The sequence below is a fragment of the Meles meles genome, chromosome 14 (assembly GCF_922984935.1).
Source record: "Meles meles chromosome 14, mMelMel3.1 paternal haplotype, whole genome shotgun sequence".
Classification (NCBI taxonomy): Eukaryota; Metazoa; Chordata; class Mammalia; order Carnivora; family Mustelidae; genus Meles; species Meles meles.
In genome coordinates this window covers 81994175-82016709 of record NC_060079.1, presented here as the reverse complement: position 1 = coordinate 82016709, position 22535 = coordinate 81994175, and the positions used below count along the sequence as shown (strand labels likewise).

General features: G+C 39.3%; 1 protein-coding gene across 2 annotated transcripts in view; it reads left to right on the top strand.

Moving 5' to 3' along the window:
• The first annotated feature begins 975 nt into the window (after nucleotides 1-975).
• The window catches only part of NALF1 (NALCN channel auxiliary factor 1), a 622908-nt gene continuing 601348 nt past the window's right edge, over nucleotides 976-22535 (top strand). Inside the window, exon 1 of one of the 2 annotated variants that reach the window (XM_045978181.1) lies at nucleotides 976-2411. In XM_045978181.1, the coding sequence (XP_045834137.1) occupies nucleotides 1512-2411 (900 nt within the window). In that variant the 5' untranslated portion in view covers nucleotides 976-1511. The remainder of the gene's footprint in view (nucleotides 2412-22535) is intronic. The other variant, XM_045978182.1, reaches the window with a different exon arrangement.

The window sequence follows — 22535 nt, the reverse complement described above, 5'->3', positions numbered from 1 at the left end:
CCCCCAAGACTCTGTGAGGTTGCGTCTCATCTTTTACTTTGTAATGTGAAATATGTCGCTGTAACATATACAGGTACAACTGTAGATGCGCACGGACACACACGCCATCCTTTCCAAACACTAAAATCATTTAACAATAATTTAACACACTGGTCGCTGTCGGTCCCTAGTTGTCTAGGGATCCCTAGGCACATGCCGAGACCAGATGTCAGCTCTTCCCTTCTCTAGCCAATTCTTGTTTACTCTCCCGCCCCTCATCCTTTCACCTGAAGTCGATCATTCCTTAGTTAAGCGGGCAGTGCCCAGACCCTCGCCCCAGCAGAAACCTCTAACTGCCCGTCTGCTGCTCGGACTTTTTCTGGGGGCAGAGAGGGAGCCGGAGATGCTGTAGAAATTAGCCAGCATCTTCAGCCCTGCGGTCCGCATTCTGACTTTTATCAGTGGTAACAGAAAAGAAAAACTGAAAGGTGGGGAGGGCGCCCGGAGCCCAGAAGCCCAGGCGGGGCCCGCGGGCACAGCTGGCCCCCACCCCGCCGGCCCCCGTGCGTCCTCGCTCTCCTGCTGCGCCCGGGGCCCAGCCCGGTGCCAATGCGCCAGGATGGAGAGATCTCGGCGCGGGAGGAGATGACGCAAAAGCCAGTGCTCCCCCCCAAAAAAGTGTTTCTCCAGGACGAAGATGGCGGCAACTTAGCCGGGGACTGAAGATGACTGTAGCTCTCGGGAGGCCCAGCCCAGGCGATTCGGCCCCGAGGTCCGGGGGAGGCGGCGTCAGCAGTCGGAGCCCGGCGGCGGCGGCGGCGGCGCCCGCGGGCAGACCTGCAGCGGCGGCGGCGGCGGCAGCAGTTAGAGCGCGGGGTGGGGGGTGGGGGGGAGGGAGAGCCCTGCCGGCGGCGGCTGCCCAGGCTCCGGACTCGGGGAGAGCGAGCGCGAAGTAGGAGCAGGCGGAGGAGGAGAGAAAGGAGAAGGAAAGGAAGGAGGAGGAGGAGGAGGAGGAGGAGGAAGAGGAGGAGAGGAGCCGGGGAGGCGCTCTGGTCGCCGTCAGTGGGCAGCGGAGACGCGGCATGCCCCTGGCAGGGGAGAGCGGGCTGTCCTCAGCAGGGCCATGGGGACCCGCGCTGTGACAATGCCTGGGTGAGAGGAGCAGCGCCAGCCACCCCACCACCTCCACCAGCATCACCTCCTGCACTCAGCTCACCACCGGCCACCAGCCCCAGCCTCCTCCGACTGCCTCTCTCTCTCTCTCCCTCTCTCTCTCTCCATTATTGTTTTCCACTCTACAGAGGATGGGGTCGGCTTATGATTAGGTCGGGAGCAAGTCAGATCTTCCTCCGAAGCCTGGTAATATTTATGTAGTCAAAAGAGAGAGAACAGAGGGAGAGAGGGAGAGAGAGAGAGAGAGAACCGGGAGGAGGGGATAAGGAAATTAAACCCTTTAAGTCAATGCATATTGTGGTGACACCGGCACAGGCGGCCTCACGGTGGAGTCGGCCAGGGCTGTGCGTTCCCAAAATATGACCAGGGGTGCTTGGATGTGTCGGCAGTATGACGACGGCTTAAAAATCTGGTTGGCAGCACCCCGGGAGAACGAGAAACCGTTCATCGATTCAGAGAGGGCTCAGAAATGGCGACTGTCTCTGGCATCTCTCTTGTTTTTCACAGTCCTGCTCTCTGATCACTTGTGGTTCTGCGCCGAGGCCAAGCTGACCCGGACCCGGGACAAGGAGCAGCAGCAGCAGCAGCAGCAGCAGCAGCGGCAGCAGCAGCGGCGGCAGCAGCAGCAGCGGCAGCGGCAGCAGGAGCCCTCCTGGCCCGCGCTCCTGGCGAGCATGGGGGAGCCCTCGCCCGCCGCCCAGGCACACAGACTCCTCTCCGCCTCCTCGTCCCCCACCCTGCCCCCCTCCCCGGGAGACGGCGGCGGCGGCAAGGGCAACCGAGGCAAAAACAACCGGAGCAAGGCTCTTTTTCTAGGAAACTCTGCCAAACCCGTGTGGCGCCTGGAGACATGTTACCCCCAAAGCGCCTCCTCGGGCCAGTGCTTCACGGTGGAGAGTGCGGACGCCGTGTGCGCCAGGAACTGGAGTCGGGGGGTGGCGGCCTCGGGGGAGGAGCAGCAGGTGAGGGGGACGCATCCAGCTCCGCTCTGGAACTTGTCGGATTTTTACCTTTCGTTTTGTAATTCCTACACACTTTGGGAGTTGTTCTCGGGGTTGTCCAGTCCCAACACTTTGAACTGTAGTCTGGATGTGGTGCTCAAGGAGGGCGGCGAGATGACCACTTGCAGGCAGTGCGTCGAGGCTTACCAAGACTACGACCACCACGCTCAGGAGAAATACGAAGAGTTTGAGAGCGTGCTGCACAAGTACTTACAGTCGGAGGAGTACTCGGTGAAATCCTGTCCTGAGGACTGTAAGGTAGGAACAGGGGATTCCCACCCGCCCCCACTTCTTGAGCTTTTCTGTCTTGTGTGTGTTTGGCTGAGATGTCTTCTGGAGTTTTAAAATAGTCCTTTTATTTATTTATTTATTTATTTTTAAAATGCTGATTTTGTTACTTCAGTTGTTGGCTTTTGTGGTGACGAGGGCCTGACTTGCTGCTTGAGTTGGGAACACCTCCAGGATGGTTTGTGGACTGGTGCCTTCTTCTGGGAATCCCTGGAAGCTCAGTGAAGACCCCAGTGCTCTGAGACCACGAAACTGATGCTTTAACTATCTTTTATGGCTATGCAGTTGGTGTGAACTCTGCCCCCCTCCCCTTTTCAAATGGAATTTGAGTGCAGCTTGCTAGGAAGACAGTCGTGAGACTGCATCCTGATGACCCCAGATAAAACCAGAGTCAGTGACAGGCATGTACGGTTTGGCTTATGGACCTGCACACATGATCTCTCTCACAGTGACATCTTTAAGTCGGTTGATCAGAGGGACAGTGGACGGTGTTTGTAGTTGTTTAATGTAGGAAGAACGAAAAAGCATTTTGCCTGTTTTACAGGGGTAATTCTGGTTGTTTGCAAAGTATGGAGGCCTACCTAAGCATATTTATTCATCAAAAGTTTCCCATTTTCTCTTAGACATTTGTATCATGATTGATTTGAGACTTACTGTGAGTAGCAAGTTTCAATTGAGTATCTGATGATCGATGATCAGTGTTAGCTTATTTACCAGACACCTTATGTAATTAGCTTTAATTTTCAGGATGCTCTTCAGAACGGCTAAATGGCACGTACTCGATGTTGTGAATGAAAAATACTGAACTCCTCAATCATATATATTGTATTCAGCCTCTTCCTGTTGAATATAGTAATGTATAGAATCCTTTCTTGTTGACAAAGGAGAAGAGAATGCAAGTTTCTCCAAAAATAGTCCATGTAATAATCATGGGGGCTTATGCTAGTAGACATGTCCCTGTCCATGGTGCTGAAATGAGATTTGCTTGAGAGCTCTGTTGAAGCTACTGCAGTGACCTTTTAGTGGGAAAGAAATGATGACAGAATCTCAATAAGCCTTTATGTTTCATTTCAAGGGTAATTCTTAAACAACACAGCAAAATAGTATTGTTTTTCAAAATCATAATACACCACATTCTCTTCCTTTCTCCTCACTACTCCCCCAGCCCCATGCAGGAACAGAACAACTGTCTTCTGCCTCACTTACTTTGTACTGGAGAAGTGTAATCAAGGGCAATATGGATCAAAGGCTTTTGTGATACTTTGACAAGAGAACTGGGCTAAGAGATACCTGTTCAAAACGAGCATGGTTCAAGGGCTGTATTTTACTTTGGATTGATTGATTGTGCTTTTGACAATTAAGCTAAAGTCAAAGTAAACTTGCTTTGTCAACATTCTTTAAAAGAACAGAAACAACCTTTTTTGCAGATAGTAATGTTGAGTTTACAACATTAATTTGAAATGCTACTTCACTAGATAAAGGGATCTTAAACTTTCTACCTATTTTTCTTTTTTTTTTTTTCTACCTATTTTTCTTAACCATACCACAATAACTCATGCCTGGGAATCAAAGTTATTCTTCATGGCAGAAGTTGGTGAACGACTGGCATATTTATTGCATAGTTGTTTATTTTGACAAGATATGTTGCATCAGAAGTGTAAAGATAACACTAATTCCACTACTAATAAAAAGGGTGCAAGGGCTTTAGCATAGTTAGGTTTAAAAGTGGTACCTTGTCATAATATCAATTTGCTTGCTTTCATGAATGCAAACTTATATAGAAATTTCTAGTAATTCTAATTTGCATAGGTTCAGTATTTTAAAAGGTAGTTTTCATTGTCAATAGAATGCAGAATATTTTCAAATAAACATGCCAAAATATCTTTGTTCAAATCCCCAGATTTTAAATATATATGTGTATTTTCTTCTTGAGTTGAAAAAATCTCCACTTGATATTTATATTATTGAAGTATAGCATAGGTTAAACTAATTTGTCATGTTGTGAACTACTTCTGAATTGTGTTTCTGTATAAAAGAGTCATCATTACCTGTATACGCAAAACATATCATAAAAATATTAATTCCTTTTTAGAAAGATTTCTTCCTCACATGGAAAAGTAAATACAGATATTCGAGTTTTTCATTGCCACGGCACCGAATTTATTACCCATGATGTCTTGTAGCTATTTCTTGGTAGGTAGTGTGATTTCAGTTGATTTGTAAATTTGATGTATTTATTTCACAATAACTGTTTTCAAAAATTACAGTTTCAAATTTAAGGTGTCAGTGTTTTTGGGCTAATAACTCACAAATTGAGAGCTTTAGTTTCTTAGTTTAACGTAAAATTTCTTTATGATTATGCAAAAGTCACAAACATATCCACATCAGACTAAGTTACATGGCTTAACATGCTACTTGTACACATTTGAAGGATGTGTCTCAGTTCTTTCTAAACAAACTAATTTCAAACATACTTATAATTATGAAAAGGGGACTACAATCAGGGGCCTTTTCAAAATATACATTCCATGCAAAATTTTCCAAATTTTAAGGTAGCCACAAAGTCTTAGGCTACATTAAAAGTAAATGCATTATATTTCTGGGATTGGTAATATATGCATGAAAAAGATCCAATTTTGATAGTTTGTACATTTATTTGTAGAATTATAGACAGAATATATTTAATCATATTAGCTATACAAACTATTAGAATTCATACTTTAGGAGAAATAGATTAACTTTATTATACCCATATATAATCAAATGATTAATGCTGTGATTTCTAACTTTTAAAAGTTAGAGCATGTGTTATTAACTTCCAGTTTTATATTCTTCACTCCATTAAGAAAAATGCCACATAGCTTATATGTATAAAATTAAAATAGATCAAATTTAATTTTTATTTAACCTTTTAAAAAGGCTTTTTGGCCTATTATGCTGAAAAAACAAAACAAGACAAAACCTTAATATTGAGCTAATACAGTCATAATGTCTTGAGTCCAAAGCAATAGGAGATCAAATATAGCTTAGGTTTACTTTAGCAAATCTTTTTATTGCAACATATAATAGAAGTTATTTGTATCCAAGGATATTTCCTAATATTCTGAGAAATAACTGGTTTAGTTTTTTTTAAAGAAAATATGCATATTTATCTAGGAAGTAATTTATGAAAAAATAAAGAACAAAACCCATTGCATGTATCATTTATATTACAGCATTCAAGCTGCTGTAGTACATAAATCAGGTGCAAAAATTATGACAGTAATTCTCTGTAGTTTGCATTGTTATTCAAAATCGTGTTTTTGATAGATGCTTAATAAGAGTCTGACAAACCTAAAAAACTTCAAGTTGGGTAGTATTATTAAAAATGCGCTATTTAAGATACAAAACTGTATATGGATATTATTAACATGCTGGATTTTTTTCAAAAATATTTTCTGTTAAATATGCCAATCTTTAGCTCCTAAGCATTCTTGAAAATGTATATTATAAAAGCTTGTGATACTTAGGAAATATAAATTTATGCGTGAACAGATGAACTTCTGTTACTGCTAACTTTATTTACTTAGTATACCTTAAGACAGATGGTCAGTGAAAGCAGGTTTGAGATTAGAGTCTAACAGAAATCATTACATCGTCTGTGTTTTAGTTCTGTCAGGACAAACTCTAATCTTTACAGTCTCACGAACATATGCATTCTTATTGTTTAATTTTGATAATCTCTTATTAAAGCAGATTCTCTTGCTTATTTTTATTTAACGATCACTGACCAAGAGATAACCCTGCCAGAGTTAGGCATATACGACAGCTGTGGTACTTGAAGGTTTCTGCATTGTTTGCAGGAACGACTCACAAACAGGAACCAGTTTGATAACACAGAATTTAGATTACATAATGTGCAGATCAAAAAAAGGCATTTCTTAGGTTCTTATTTATTTTGGTGTCATGCACTATAGATTCTTACAAAATAGTTTTTTTTTAAAGAAAATCAAATATCTAATAATTCTTTCCACTAAAATACCATTTTGCTGTTGATAAAGTGCTATTGTATGTGTATGACACTGTCCAGATCTGTGGAACACATCTGCAAATACAGCTCTTTTATATCTCACCACTTTGTTTCTGCAGAATCAGACAGTCTAACCATGCAGGCGATCACTTTAACCATTAGTAAGGCCACTTGTAAGGTCAAAGCCACTATCATAATCATTTTTATGACCCAGATCTTTTCTTTATACTATTTTTGCTACATATGCAACTACTAATTCATGAACTATGTTATATTTTATAGAGAAACACCCCAAATCTTATCTTAATTTTAGATGTCTGTTGTTTTATAGACTAAATAATGAATATTTTTACTTTGAACTTGTAACTGGGTCAAATTAGTAGCTATATAGGGCATAACCACACAGTTTCAATAATTGCTGTTATACATTGGTTTAATCACTTTAATTAGATGAAGAGGGTGTCTGTGTGTGCAAGGTGAATTAAAATATGAAGGAAAGGAGATCAAACAATGCTTTTAGCCTCATGCTTCCCCACATATAAGTCATCATACGTTAAGATATCTTTTCTTGCTAGATTGAATATGCAAGAACAAATCTACAGACAGCTATTTCAAACAAGAGAATATTTTGCTTTGAATTATCTGACCTGTTGCTTTAACTTCAAGTCCTGGTTTCCTGCCTAATCTTCATCTCATATATCAACATCACATTAACTAAGCACCAAACATTTTTGTCATTTATTTTATATTGACTTATACTGCAAAGATGTTTTTTCAATATCAGTAAATATTTAGTCTAGATCAGTGGTCCTTGGAGTCACACTAGAATATCCTGGGGGATCTTTGAAGAAGCCCCTAGCCCTGAAATGGATTCTGATTTCATTGGTCTGGCTTGTGTCATAGGCTTGGGATGTCCGGTTTCTCTGGTGACTCCCGTGTGTGGCAAAGGTTGAGAACCTTTGTTCTGGTTGTCAGTGACAGCTCAAGTACAAAGACCTTCCAGTTCTTGTGCCTCTGTAATATATAATAGTCTTATTTGCTCAACTGATGAGAATAGGATTAAGGTATTTTTGAAAAGTGGTAGAGGCAACAGGACATAGCCGGAGGGCAGGAGAGCAAATATATAGTAACTAGGCTGAAGAAGTAGATGAAAAGTGAACCAACTGGTTGTTAAGGGTTAAGGGATATGACCAGAGAGAACAGGAAAAGGAGGTGGATGCAGGAAAGACCAGAGTTTCGATGTCTAAGGATGGGTCCACTGGCTGCACATATTCTTTCTGTTGAATAGAAATGAGTCATTATGCCAGTGTTCAATAATGGGTTGATGACATGAGGGCAGAAACTGAATGATTGTCTTTCTGAGACTGATCAATTACTTGATTAGAGGAGTTCCAGTCTCATTATTTTTGCCTCTAATTCTAGCCCACGTAAATGTCCAATATTTAGACTTTTTCTTGAGAGTACATATTTGGTTTTAAGAGAAGACCTTTTCACTTTTTGTAATATTTTGCATGATTCTGGTCAATTCTTCATCTGTTCACTTTATTGATCCTAGGAAATCACTAATTCTTTTTCATTTTTTTCATTGTAATGATAAGCTATTTTTAAAAACTTATTTCTGTATTACTGTAATATCTACTTGACATACATACAGTTTTTTGAAAGTACAAATGCTGCGTAGTCACAAATTATAACAAAACTTAATTTAGGAATTAGTTTCTAGATGATCTTATTCTGTTTGGAAGTACTTATAATATCAATGATATTTTATTTTTTAACATTTTAGATGATAAGTTGCTGTGAAATGTTAAATCTAAGTTTTATCTAAGAAAAAATCAAATATTATAATTCAAATTATGTTTGTATATACTTATATTTATATATAATTATATAATAAATATATATAAATATTTTATATAAAGAAATACAATTTCTTTAATGAAATGTAAATTTACTTGGATTCTTTAAAACTGGAAACATTTGCTTTTTTGGAACAAATGGTTACGGATTTATAGTGTGCATTGTATTGGAATACATGGCAATACTTAATTCTTGGCTGTTTCAAGTGTTAAAAGGTAATAGTTGACCCCCCTCCCCCACCGCCACCTCTTGGTAGTCCCTTCAACCATTTATAAACAAAATGTTGTATAAGCTACCACAGATAGTTAAAAAAAAAAGAAGTCTTGCAAAAAATGAAAGTTTTATGTCTGTTTAAGAACTGTTACTGATTTTAGCAGTGACAGGATTGGATCCGCACACGGTATGTGATGGGTGAATGCAACAAGTAGCTCCGTGGAAACGCATAGGGATTCTGTGTGTCAGCTGCTTCACCCCACACAGGAGGGAAAGTGGGCTCTAGTCAAAACTGTCTTCCTGCCTCAGCTTTCTTACCTTCTGCTCAGTGTGCCTTCTTATTATCACCTGGCTGAGTCTTTTGGCATCTGGAAGTGGCATTTCCAGGGCCTGTGTCCCACGGGAAACCCGTGGTTCAGGAATATTTCTTTGCATCTCGCCTGCCATCAAAAATGATCAGCCTCTTTCTTACTGAACTAACACTGACTTAGTTTATTTGGAAAGAAAATTGAACTGAGATGTAAATGGATGATCATGACAACGTATTAGCTCTCACAGAAAATGATTTGAATCACTCTTGGATTTAAGCGCTGGAACAGGCTTCAACACTAGCTGTTTGATAAGCTTTAGAGCTTATTAGAAGTCAGAAACTTGTCTAATTCATTTAATCTTTACATCATCTCTCTATGCGGTAATTTTAATGACAGTTTTTATCGATGAGTAAAGCAAGGACAGAAAGTTAACTATCCCAAGGTCAAACAGCTGGGCAGTGGTAAAGATCAAGTTCACTTCGTCACTTTAATGTATTTTCTCTTTTTCTTTTATTATGAGCATTACCAACATACCAAAGAATGAAAAGATGAGTATGATAAGCCCACACATACTTTCACATAGATTTAACAACTATTGAAAAGTCTTGCTGTAGGAGACACTTCTGGGGAGGTGTTTGTGCCCAATCGTGAAGGATCATATATCCCATGCTAAGGCTTTTGAATGTTATTTTCTGGATGAAAAAAAATACCAGAGGAATTTTAATCAAGGGGGATTCATTTGGACAGAGATTAGATGACTTGACAAAAACAAATCATATGGAGAGAAGGCCAAAGATGAGTCCTAAGGAAGAACTTCTAAGGGTTTGGACAGTTAAAGGACTAGGGAAGGAGAGAGAGAAGCACAAGGAATGAGAGTGAAAATATGAGGGAGAATGAGGATGGGGGTGGGACACAAATGCACAAGAGAGAGGAGGAAGAGGGAGAATCAGAGGCAGAGGGAAGGGAAAAGGAATCATGAAAATGTCATAATCTGACAGGAAGGATTTTAAGAAAGATGCAGAATTAGTCAGGAGTGTCTTATCTTGCAGAAAGGACATGTGGGGTGAAGCCTAGGAATAGGTCACTGGATTTGGCAATTAGCTTTTGTCAACCTTACATGAGTAGTTTCAACAGCTTGGTAGGGAGAGATGTCAAATTGTGATGGATTAAGGAATGAGTTGGAGCTGAGATAAAGGCTAGTCTGACTGGAGCAGGTGGGAAGATGTGAATTGAAAGAAATAAGTGTTTTATGATGAACTAAACTTTAGCATATTTGTAACTTTTGATGTGGGATCTGGGTAGGAATATGAGATAGAAAGTACCAGATTCAGAAAAAAAATTAGTAAAGGCACGAGATCCCGAAGAGGAGGTGATGGGTTCTTATCTATTCCTAGCCTTGTGGAAGAGGAGAGGTTGTACCTGTGCATTTTGCTATACATCTGAGATCCTTTTTTGTGTGTGTTTTAAATAGGAACAATGTTTTAATTTTAGGATTTTAGAAAATAAACACATTTGTCATCTTGAATATGCTTAAGTGAAGTAGAAAATTTATTTTCAACAAATACAAAATAATTATTGCTTATAAATATCAACAATTACATAATACGTGTTATTATAAATACTTTCTTAGAAATGTGCTGCCCTGGGGTTTAATTGTATATTAAGGGAACCCACTGAATTAAATATGGCTATCTCTTTATAGGATTTCTTTTTTTTTTTAAAGATTTTCTTTATTTATTTAACAGAGATCACAAGTAGGCAGAGAGGCAGACAACGAGGGAGAGAGGGGGAAGCAGACTCCCTGTCAAGCAGAGAGCCCGATGCGGGACTCGATCCCAGGACCCTGAGATCATGACCCGAGCCGAAGGCAGCGGCTTAACCGACTGAGCCACCCAGGCGCCCTCTTTATAGGATTTCTTTAAAAAATATTGAAATAGAAATAGAAATTAATCTAAAACCCAATAGAGAATGTCATAAAATGGTTAAAAGAACAGTTGGGGAGAGCCTGGGTTTGGGCCTCAGATTCATTTATTAGTTACATGACATCATCCTAGTTACTTAAAATAGAAGTTTTAGTATCTCTTTCATAATATGGTAATAACGAAGAAATCAGAAAGCTCCCATACATATAAATGTACCCAACCTAGGGCTCAGTGATGCTCAATAAATACAGATAATTTATTAAAAACTGTGGGGAAGGGGTGCCTGGGTGGCTCAGTGGGTTAAAGCCTCTGCCTTTCGCTCAGGTCATGATCCCAGGGTCCTGGGATGGAGCCCCGCATCAGGCTCTCTGCTTGTCAGGGAGCCTGCTTCCTCCACTCTCTCTCTCTGCCTGCCTCTCTCCCTACTTGTGATTTCTATCTGTCAAATAAATAAATAAAATCTTAAAAAAAAAAAAAAACTGTGGGGAAAAAAAATACAAGAAAACCAGTAAAATTAACATCGTCTTTACTTGAGGTCTCATAGAAATTACCTGGTAAACAACACTCATTTTCAAGAGTTTTATAAGCAGACTTTGCATCTTGCATGATAAAATTCTCAGTTTATTACATCTACATGCATCTCTAGAAAGGGAATAAATTATTGAACAATGCTAAAATAAAGCAGAAAACATGAGTTCAGCTGGAGTGAAAATGTTCCATTCCTAAAGCTTGAAGTTTTTCCCTATGTGTGCTGAGATCCCCTTAGGTTACCCCAGAAGGATTTGAGCCTTTTTGCACACAAACCTGTTTGAGAGGACAAGTGGAGAAACCATTGTAATGATCTTCCATCTCCTGGAACTCTCTTGGTTAAAAAAATAAATCTTGGGGAAAGTTCTTTGTTAAGTAGTTTGTAAGGCATTGCAAAGTCCTGCCTTCAAAGTCCACTTTAAAAGACGAGGCCTTTTGCCCTGCCTTCTAGATTCTTGGCTTTATTTTTGTTTTTTTGTGTCCCTGTTTTTTTCTGCTCTGACCCACATTTACCCACTAAGCCAAACTTCGTATTTTTATTGATTGGGGAAGGAGAGGAAGTCGGGTAAAAGATTGCCTTGATACTGAACTAGAGCTAGCAGACAAGGCAAACACGGCAAGTGCCAGGGCATAGAGGACTGAATGAGGGAATAAAAGATGAGGCAGTGCTCTGTGTGTGGCAACATGATTGCCCTGAGACGACACGAGGACACGCAGCAAGATTCTTTAACCAGATAAAAATCAGCATGTGGAGGGGGAATCTTATTATCCAATACTTCCAGTAGCTCTCGAGGTGAGAATGAAGCTCTGCACATAGGTGTTTTATGCAAAAATATCTCTAGTCTCTATAAGGAAGAGTGTTCTATGAAAGGGCACAATGGGACGAGTTGCCTGAGAAAATCAGAACACATTGTTGCGGAAGTTGTTCAAATGGGATGGGAGCTCTCTGCTGTGACCCTACAGGATGTCTTGCCTAAGTGTTGTGGGTTGACCAGGTGACTGTAAAAATTCCATCCAACAGCCTTTGGCATAAGATGAGGAGCCCAGAAGTGGTAAGTTTGCACAGTGAGATTGTACTTATTGCTAATCCCTGCCAAGGAAAAATTTTCTTACACACAAAATGTAACTAATTTCCTAGTCTAACACCCCACTCATAGTAATACTTTGCTTGAAAAAATGAAAGTCTTGACAATGTCAAGTTTAAATTATTTCTCTGGTTTCTGTTAATTACTGTTATCAGTCTGAATAACTTTTTTTTTTTAGAAGAATGAATCAGTGACATATGCTTATCCTGAAGATGTGTAGAAATGGAGTAGGACTAATCAATAAAGAAAACTTGTTTTCTGTTATTGCTGATTTGCAGAAATACCCTTTATATTCTGATCACAAGCATCAATCACTGCTCTAGACTCTCACACAGGACTCAGCCACATGGTCAGACTGAGAAGGAGAAAGTGGATAATGACTGCTCCTTGTTGGTTTTGTGGCACTTCTTTTCATGCATTAACTCACCCCGTATCCAGTTGTTTGGGGATATTATCACTGGGAACAAAAATCACTCTATTAAATTTCCTACTCTCGTGGACTTGTACCCATTTATTGAGTTTTTACCACAAATAAGCCCTATGCTGATGACTGAGGGTTGGAGAGTTAAGGAAATGTGCTCAAGTTCTCATAGGTAGCTATGGCATAGCCAGAATTGAAACCCCAGTAGTCTCTGGGCTGGCTTAATTTAGCTATTAGATTGTTCATGTCTAGTTGTTTTTTTTTTTTTTAAGGGTGGAGAATGTGGGTGGAAAACGGCAGGAGTAGAAGAAATATTAAGTTCTTTAGCACAAAGAAAGAAACAACACACTACATCCAGATTTCTTCTTGCTGCGGCAGCTTCTTGTGGGGAATAAACAGGGGCCTAAAAGTCAGAACAGCCGAGATGTAAATTGCTATTCCACCAGGTCCTGTGAGGTAGGGGTGCGTCCACCCCGTTGAGGAGTCAGGGAGAGGAGGAGCAGAAGGGGCAGGCGGATAGTGAAATAGATCTGGCAAGCTGTCCTCTCAGCTCAGGCCATTCTGAAAGGAGATGAGCACTTCCTACCGCACAGCAACAACCCTTTTGAGACACAAGCTGGTAGAAAACATTGACAAATTTGTCCTTCTAACCTAGTAATTAGCTTCTTTTTTTTTCCCTTCCTTCCTTTCTTTCTTTCTTTTTTTTTTTTTTAGTAATTAGCTTCTAATCAAAGCTGTCCTTCTAGTTCAGATCAACTGCCTGCCAGAGATCTTGAACTTAGTTTCCATACGTGTTTAAAAGCCCTGCGATGTATTTAACCTTGGGAATCACAGAGACCCTACATAGATAAGCTGTGATCCTCTGCTTGAAAAGAAACAAATGAATTTAACAAGGTCCATCTGAATCTTAAACCATTTAAAAACAGGATTTCTCCTTCCCGGGAGTGAAAACTGGGCTGACGGCTAGGAGGCATTGGGCATGAAGGTGTGGGGTGCCTGTGTTTTCTGACACCCTGGCTCAGCCCAGGTTGGAGGGAAGTCGTGGGGAAAGAGATCACACGCAAGTGCAGGTGGTCTTGCTGCCCTCGCAGCCCTGAGTCTGTGTCCGATCTGCTCCGTGGAGGGCTGGCCTGTTCGGACGGTTTTCAGAGACATTGTTTGTCCTGTGAAGTGACTCAATCTATACGGAAATTTTGAAAGTCATTCGGGAAAAATGAATCTTTCCATATCACTCAGGTTTAGAATTTTTAAACTTTTCATTTTTATTCAATGTGTCTGAAACGCTGCAGCAAAGAAGAGGGGATTCAAGTCTGAGTAAACAAAGTCTTTGTGGGCGTAGTTTGATTTCAGTGATGAATGTAGATTATTTATGTTTTTCACCTGCTCAGCCATGGGCTTGATCTCCCCCTTCAGTTCATTGGCTCTTAAGGTTATTAAAATAACTAACCAATCTTCAGATAGCTGGATATTTTTTGTTCTTATGACTTAATGGATGAAACAAACCAATCACATAGAATGTAGTTTTTAACCTCCCAGGAGTCAAAGGAGGCTATTTATCTATATTTGGGGGGGGGGGGGGGGCAAAAACAAGCATCCTGTAAGAGTACCTAAACTTTTTGTTTGTTGATTTAGTCTTTGACAAATAGTTTTCTCAAATCCAAATACTTCCAAATCTGAGGGAGTTAACAAAATCCTTTGATATTTATAGTCCCAAATCTTTAATCTGGCATTTGAGGGTGAGACTAAGAACTTGAACTTTTTCATAATAAAAGTCTAAAATGCTTCCTTAAAGCTTTGGAGATTAAACATTTTTTGATGTTCCTCATTTACTTAATAAAGGTAGAGATTTTTGAAAGGTCTTAATTGCCGACCCCTTCATCACATTGATTTGAGGAAGGGGTCTTTCTTTGTCCCAGTCGCCTGGTCCAGACAGGCAGCCCTGCAGATGTGTTGACTGGGGAGCTCACTTTTGGCCCCATCGCATGAACGTTGGTGGTGTCAGCTTTTCCTAGCTTCCTCTTGGCTGTGTCCACATGGGAAAAGAAAAATAAGACCAATAAATAGCTAAGACAAATACAGATTCCCAAAGATTTGAAATGCTGTTTTGTTCTTCACCTTTTTGGCAAATGGTCTTTCTCAGAAATATGGTGCGTCCCTGCAGAGGAAATGATGCTCAGTTCTCCTGCATTACATGTTAATTGGATGGATGTGTCATTTTCTCATAGTACCCACTTTAAACAGAAAAGTGTAAAAGTTAAGCAGTGCAAATTTGGATTTCTTTAATGACTTGATTATACTAAAACAGTAGAGCTAAAGGCACTACACAGCACTCACCAATTTCGTTTTCTATCCCACCCCCTGAGTCAAGACTAGGAGAGATGAAGAATTGTAGAAAAGTTAACTTGTGATAGATAGGGTTCAGGGAAAAAAAATCTTATCTTCATCCAGGTATATTAATTTTTTGTGATGGCCTGATATTTGAAATACATGGGTCCAGATAAAGTTAACTGAATTCATGGTGCCAGTAGAGCGAGGAAAACAGGCAGTGATATCTGAGAGTACCCATTGTCTACCTTTGACCATTGACTGCAGTTATTTTTGCCTGTGTTGTGCTGTCTCCATTCTGGGCTATGTGATCCTGTTCTTACCTACATTTAAAAAAAATGATAATATGTGATGCATTTAGTGAGGTAAATTATTAAGGGTAGTTTTCAAAGCTGCTGTCTGACCAAATTCCTCTGACTTCTCCAATTAATGGTTAAGGGCTGTTGTCCAGGGTTCCTGTTGCTTGTTGTGGAACGAGCTGGTGAATCAGAGGGGCCAAAGAAGTGTCGGCGCTGAAGGGAATGCATGCATTTTCGCAGAATGATCACAGTGATTATTTGTAGAGGATGTGATATTTGTCATCCAGACGTGTTACAGGATCACGCATACAGAACATTTTAATCATTTAATTTGTAATCATAGCCTCTGGGAATGCATTTTGTTATACAATTTTTGCTTACTATATAGGAAGAAATTGTATAGGGACAAGTGAATATTGCTTTCTAAAAATACGTCTTTAGTAGAAACTGTTGTTGGATAGTCTGAGCACTGTTATTATATGATAATAGTAACTTAGACACTGAGATAAAAGATATCCCACAGTGCACCTAGTTAAGAAAAGAATAATCTGACATGTCATTAGGTGTGACTCATGAGTAGACGTGCAAAAAAAAGTAAGAAATTTATATATAAACAGGTAATCTTTAAAGCAAGGGAATAAGGGAATATGAGAGAAAACCCAGGAGAATACTTGCTTTTTTTTTTTTCTCCAAGATGCATATAAATGAGAACAAGATTAAAGGCATGTAAATATCTTAATCCAAAAGCTGTTGTGTTCATAACGTGTTACTGAAAAAAAAAATGATCCTGGCAACAAATTTACTTTTTCATATGGTCCCACTTTTAACCTATAAGTGAAAATTAGATTTTACTCAGAGCCTTGAAATTAGGACCATGCTGCAACATACTTATGAAAACGTCATGTTTTTTTCTCTTAAAATACAGGAGGCTGTAAGTCAGATAATTATAAAATACCAATTTTATAAAATATGGTGTTTGATATCTTTGTTACTGAACAACAGTGCTTTTTATATGGGGACTGTAAACAGAGTATTTTATTTGAACATGCTTCTTTATGGGTAATTATGGGTTTGAAAAGTCATAAACAGCAGTGTAATTACTCCTTAGCTTGCAGTGGGGGATGTGTGTTTCCTTAATCTGGCCACTTAAAGAAAGAAATAACTATTCATCTCTAAACCTTTCCAGAGAAGCAATTTTTAAAAGCTGATGTTGTTTCCCAAATTTAGAAGACTTTAGCAAAATGTGTCGTTGTTTGGTTCTACTGATGAGTTTATGACTTTTAAGAAGGAAAGATACTGCACCTTGATCACTTTGTGCACCAAAGTTAGAAAGAGATTGAAAGAGAAAACATTCCATTTAATAGAAAAAAGCAAAAGAGAGACTATTTGACAGCGTAATAGAAACTTTTTCATCAATCCAACCGTAAAATAAAAGCTGTAGATATTTTTTTTATTACAAGATCCTATTCAGATACTTAACTAGGAAGTTCAGAGCAGCAAAAATTATTATATTACCTGAGAAATTACCCATACAGTTCAAGTAGTTCCCCAAATTCAAATTGCTCAAGGGCAAATATTTTAAAATAATACTTTCTGAACGTTGTTGTTATTCTTTACATTATGAAATGAGCTAGAGTGTTAGAAATAAAACAAGGAAGAAGCTCAATCACGAATGGCTCTTCAAAGGCTTTGGTGGAAAGTCTGTTCTGCAGATTCATTGACACTCCAACAAAGAGGATGCAAGTATGCCTTCCCTTTGGATCTGGGCATGCTTGTGACTGCTTCATAGAAAAGACTGGGGCATAAGTGATGCTCTGGGACTTCCCTGGGAGCTGATAGATGGCCATGCATTTTTAGCCCAGTTTGCTGGGTCACGTATTCTGGAAGGTTTAAGCTGTCATATAAGACGTTCAAGGAACCCAAGACCACCCTGTTGTAAGGAAGCCCAAGACACATAGAGAGGCCAGGCTAGGCTTTCTTGTAGAGAGTCTCAGTTGAATCCAGACTTTAAGTTGTCGCAGGCCAGGTTCAGACGTGTGGGTGGAACCTTAAGGTGAGTCAGACACCAGCCCTTTAGGTCACCCCGAGCCCCTCAGATCTTCTCAAAGCTCCAGACTCTTTAGAAGAGAGAAAAGCTACCTCCTTTATGTAGTTTAACTTCCTGACCACAGACTCTTAGGCTGTACTGAAAGGGTTGTTGTTTTAAACTACATTTTTGGGTGATTTGTTAGGTAGCAATAAACTAAGTGCTGTTCAGTAATTGTTGAATGATTCTCCATTGTGTGAGAGGTTCCACTGGATAAAACTAATGAAAACTGAAAACAACAACAACTAAACAACTGATGTGGCCTCATATATTTTACTGAAATTTTTCCCTCTCCAGTTAGTAACGCTGGTAAGTAGTTTCTTGAAGCTCTTATTGTGACATTTCCCCCTGCCAGTTCATTTAATTCATTTAGCAGCAAATATGAATGCATTAACTCCTGTGCACAATTCATCATCTGAGGAATTAAGAGACGTATGAGAAGATACAGTGCTGTGGGCAGGTTGTGTACAATGTAACCGAAAAGACACAGTTTGACACTGCATATATGAACAGTGCTAAGGAGGGATATAGCACACTCCTCTGGGAATCCAGGATAGACCAGCACTTACTTCTTTCACCGGATTTTTTTTACTAGTATGTTTCTCCATGTGTCCACATATGGCAAATGAAATGGAAATTAATGTAACTCTTCAATCAAAATATATCTTCTGAAATCTTTGAGAGAAGCAATTTTGAAGACTGCATTATTCTGCTGATATCTTCATCCTCATATTTTAATTTTTGAATATTTTAATTTTTTTAAAATTGAGAAACCATAATGAACGCATCCTTTTGAGATTGAATTATTTACTATACATTTATAATAAGCATTTTCAAGTGGGCGATTATCCGGATACTGTCTTAGCCACTGAGTCTTTATTATTCTTTGGGAGAAAGTAGTTTCATGCACGTGTTACAATATCATCTCTTTGCTCCTGTACATTAGCCATAGCTTTGGAATATTGTAAACAACGCTTGCCCGAATTTGCACATTCAGTTTATCTGAAATATCTGGGAAGCATTAAAGGCCAGTACTCATAGAAATCACAGAAGAAAACTGGGTATGGTTTAATCAGTAGCAGGCATCCCCTAACCATTAGGTAGATTATAAAGAGGTGAGCAATTGTCATGAAAGCACCAAACAGTTTTCTAGTTAACTTACTAGATTTTTTTTTAAGATTTTATTTGTTTATTTGACACTCAGAGATCACAAGTAGGCAGAGAGGCAGACAGAGAGAAGAGGAAGCAGGCTCCCTGCGGAGCAGAGAGCCCGATGCGGGTCTCAATCTCAGAATCCTGGGATCATGACCTGAGCTGAAGGCAGAGGCTTTAACCCACTGAGCCACCCAGGTGCCCCCTTACAAGACTTTTTATTCAGTGGAGTGTTTGCCATTTTTCATGGGTTATTCCAAAAATGAAATCATGTATTAGGTTTCTTTTCAATGTGTAGATTGAAGTGAAGCATCTTGAGTTTATTTTTTTTATCCTTTGCAAAAAGAAAAAAAAGTAGAGAATTCTGTTGTATTCGTTATCTATTGCAAATTACCACAAACTTAGAGATTTAAAACAATGCATGTTTATTATCTCGAAACATCTGTGGGTCAGAAGTATGGACATGGCTTAGATATGTCCTCAGCAAACACACAGTCAGGTTGTGGTCCAGGCTGGGCCCTCATCTGAAACTCGACTCTACTCTTTATCTGAAAAGATCAGATAAAGCCCATGTGGTTATTGGCAGAATATGTATCTTGCAGGCTGTGGAGCCAAGAACTTCAGATACTTGCTGCCCATTGGTTGGATGACTGCCATTGGTTCTCTGCCGTGTGACCCTCTGTGGGGCAGTTTACTTTTTTAAAGCCACAAGGGAGAAGGATTCTCAGCCAGACAGATTTATAATTGTATGTAATGTCATCATGACATCCTGTTTTGTTCTATTCTATTCATTGGAAGCAAGTCCAGTGAAATCTACACAAAAACATGAAGATCGTAAGAGGCCACCTGAGAGACTACACTACCACCATTCCCTTTAAAGGTCCCTGAAATACATTATTCTTTAGATAATCAAAGATAATTTTACATATTATTTAATCATCTCAGACAAGATAAATGTTGTTGTTTTATGTTGCTACTAAATAAAGAAATATTTGAAAAATATTTGACGGTAACTGTAGGAAACCATCAGCATTATTAAGTACAAATACATTTTACTGTAGGACCATAGGTAAGTAAAAACTTACTAGGCATGATCTGTATAGGGAGAATGGAATTTTAACTAAAGAAATTGAAAATCGTCATTTTGAAGCCTTCTTACGTCTTCCAAAATTGTTTCTGTATAAAATTAAATTATAAACTTGCCTTGACATATTTCCTTATTATAACATTTAATAAATTTGCTATGATTATGGAATAATAAATCTCACATAATTGCTTTAGAAGAATACAGTCTGTTTCCTAAGATGTATTTTAGGGTCAATTAATGAATCTTTTGAACCTGTAGTTTCTAAGTGGTTACTTATTCTCGTAAAAAGATTAACTTATTTAGACCAATTCAGCAATCACATATGCCTATTTATTTGTCCATATAAATCTCATTTGTCTGGAATGCTGTCCATAATGCTAAGTTCAGATTAAAGGTTTTAGCATTGAGATTTAAAATAAACCTGAAGGCACATTAGGGCAACTGCCTTTATGGACAGAGGCCAGGAAGCCCTCTCTTTTCAACTCTTCTGACCCTATTAGAAGAATTTTTTTCTTTTTGTGAGTTCTAGAATGCCAGATACTCTTCTGGGGAATGCATTTCTGCCTTTAGACCTTGATTTTCATTAACATAGTTGCTTAGCTCATAGAAAGTGAAACACACAGTTTGGAGATAAGGTTCTGATTTCTGGGTTCATACTCCTTGAGGAATTGGTATGTTTCTGTATGGAGGGAGAGTAAGTTAGAGTGGTTTATTGGGCAGACAGGGTAAGAGTCAAATTTACTGCTGCCCTGTGCCCCTCAGCTTCCAACTCTTCCTTGACGTCAGGGAGCTCTGCTCCGCAGCACAGACCGATCTTCTGGCTGTTTAAGAAGTTAAAATGGATGACTGCAATTCCTCATCACTATCTGAGAAAGGATTCCAAGCATATGCCACCCAACAGCATCATCTTAGCATTAAGGAGAGGTTGAATCAGCAGTCCTTCATCTGGTCTTGGGTCATGTCAGAGTGATGAAAAGGTGCAAAGTTAAGGATTAAAAAATACATTTTTCTGTGTTTTCTCTGGCTGTAAATGGAACTGTCTTTTAGACATTCTGAACTGACAGTTAAGCTATATGTATGTTGTTCTTTCTTTCCTATTGTATAATTGCTGACTTAGAAATTATGTGCTAGGTTGGGGCGCCTGGATGGATCAGTCCTTAAGTGTCTGCCTTAGGCTCAGGTCATGATCCCGGGGTTCTGGGATTGAGCCCCGTATTGGGCTCCCTTCTCAGTGGGAAGCCTGCTTCTCCCTTTCCCACTCTCCCTGCTTGTGTTCTTTCTCTTGCTGTGTCTCTCTCTGTCAAATAAATAAGTAAAATCTTGAAAAAAAATATTTTCTTTTTTCTTTTTTTTTTAAGATTTTATTTATTTATTTGACAGACAGAGATCACAAGTAGGCAGAGAGACAGGCAGAGAGAGAGGAAGGGAAGCAGGCTCACCACTGTGCAGAGAGCCCGATGCAGGGCTTGATTCCAGGACCCTGAGATCATGACCTGAGCCGAAGGCAGAGGCTTTAACCCACTGAGCCACCCAGGCGTCCCAAAAGAAATTATTTTCTATGTCAAATTAGGTCCAGGACTCTATTATTTATTCTCGTGCTATACTTGGTACACTTGGTACTGTTCACTAAATATTCACTGATTAGATGTTATTCATTTGGAGAAAATCTAGTTTTAATTCCATAAACATAAAAAAGTTGGGTAGCCAAATCTGTCATGATCCCAGAAATCCCCACCCATATGCTACACTTTTTTTTATTTTTAAAGATTTTATTTATTTATTTGACAGAGAGAGATCACAAGTAGGCAGAGAGGCAGGCAGAGAGAGAGGAGGAACCAGGCTCCCTGCTGAGCAGAGAGCCCGATGTGGGGCTCGATCCCAGGACCCTGAGATCATGACCTGAGCCGAAGGCAGAGGCCTAAGACCCTGGGCCATCCAGGTGCCCCCGTATGCTACACTCTTGAGGAACTTTGGCACAATTCATCTGTGATCTTTTTCTGTGCGGTTTTTAGATGAAGTCATGCTGGATCACGATGTCAAAATCTTGTTTGAATCAGGGACAAAGAAGTTAAACAAACCTCTCTCCATTTCAAAGTATATTCATTCCATTGTCAAACCATCAGTAGTTGTTGGATTTCTTCAAATCAAAGCATGACTCATATAATTACTGTATTATGATTCGCTTTATGAAAGGGGTGAAGGTATTTTAATGGTTTGTGACAAATGAAGAGGAGATGAGTTCTGAGGGACTTGTCTGAGTGAGAACTGCTGGGTATTGAATTTAGTTATAGTTATTGTTGAATATTGTTGAATATTGTTGACATTTTTTTCCTTAAAATCCCACTGAAATATATTTTGAGAATGACCTACATAATAACGAATTTTCAAATTTTTATTAACATCCTGCAAAAAAGAAAAAAAAAGAACTCTGGCATAATGACCTGGGTTTTCAGTTTAAATTCATGCTTGTTATTATGTTTTCTTCCAGTTATTTCATAAGAATTTGTTGAAAAGTTATTGATTTCCTAGATTTAAAAAAAATCTATATTTTATTTATAGCCACTTAGAACTTGCTGCTCTACAGACTGCATTTTGTTCCAGTGATAAATATTAGAGGAGGGAATGTTAAGTTATTCTTTTTTTATTTAATTTCTTTTTTTTAAAGTTTTTTTTTTTTTTTAATTGATTTGACATAGAGATAGCACAAGTAGGCAGAGAGGCAGGCAGAGAGAGAGGGAGAAGCAGGCTCCCCGCTGAGCAGGGACCTCGAGGTAGGGGGCTCTATCCCAGGACCCT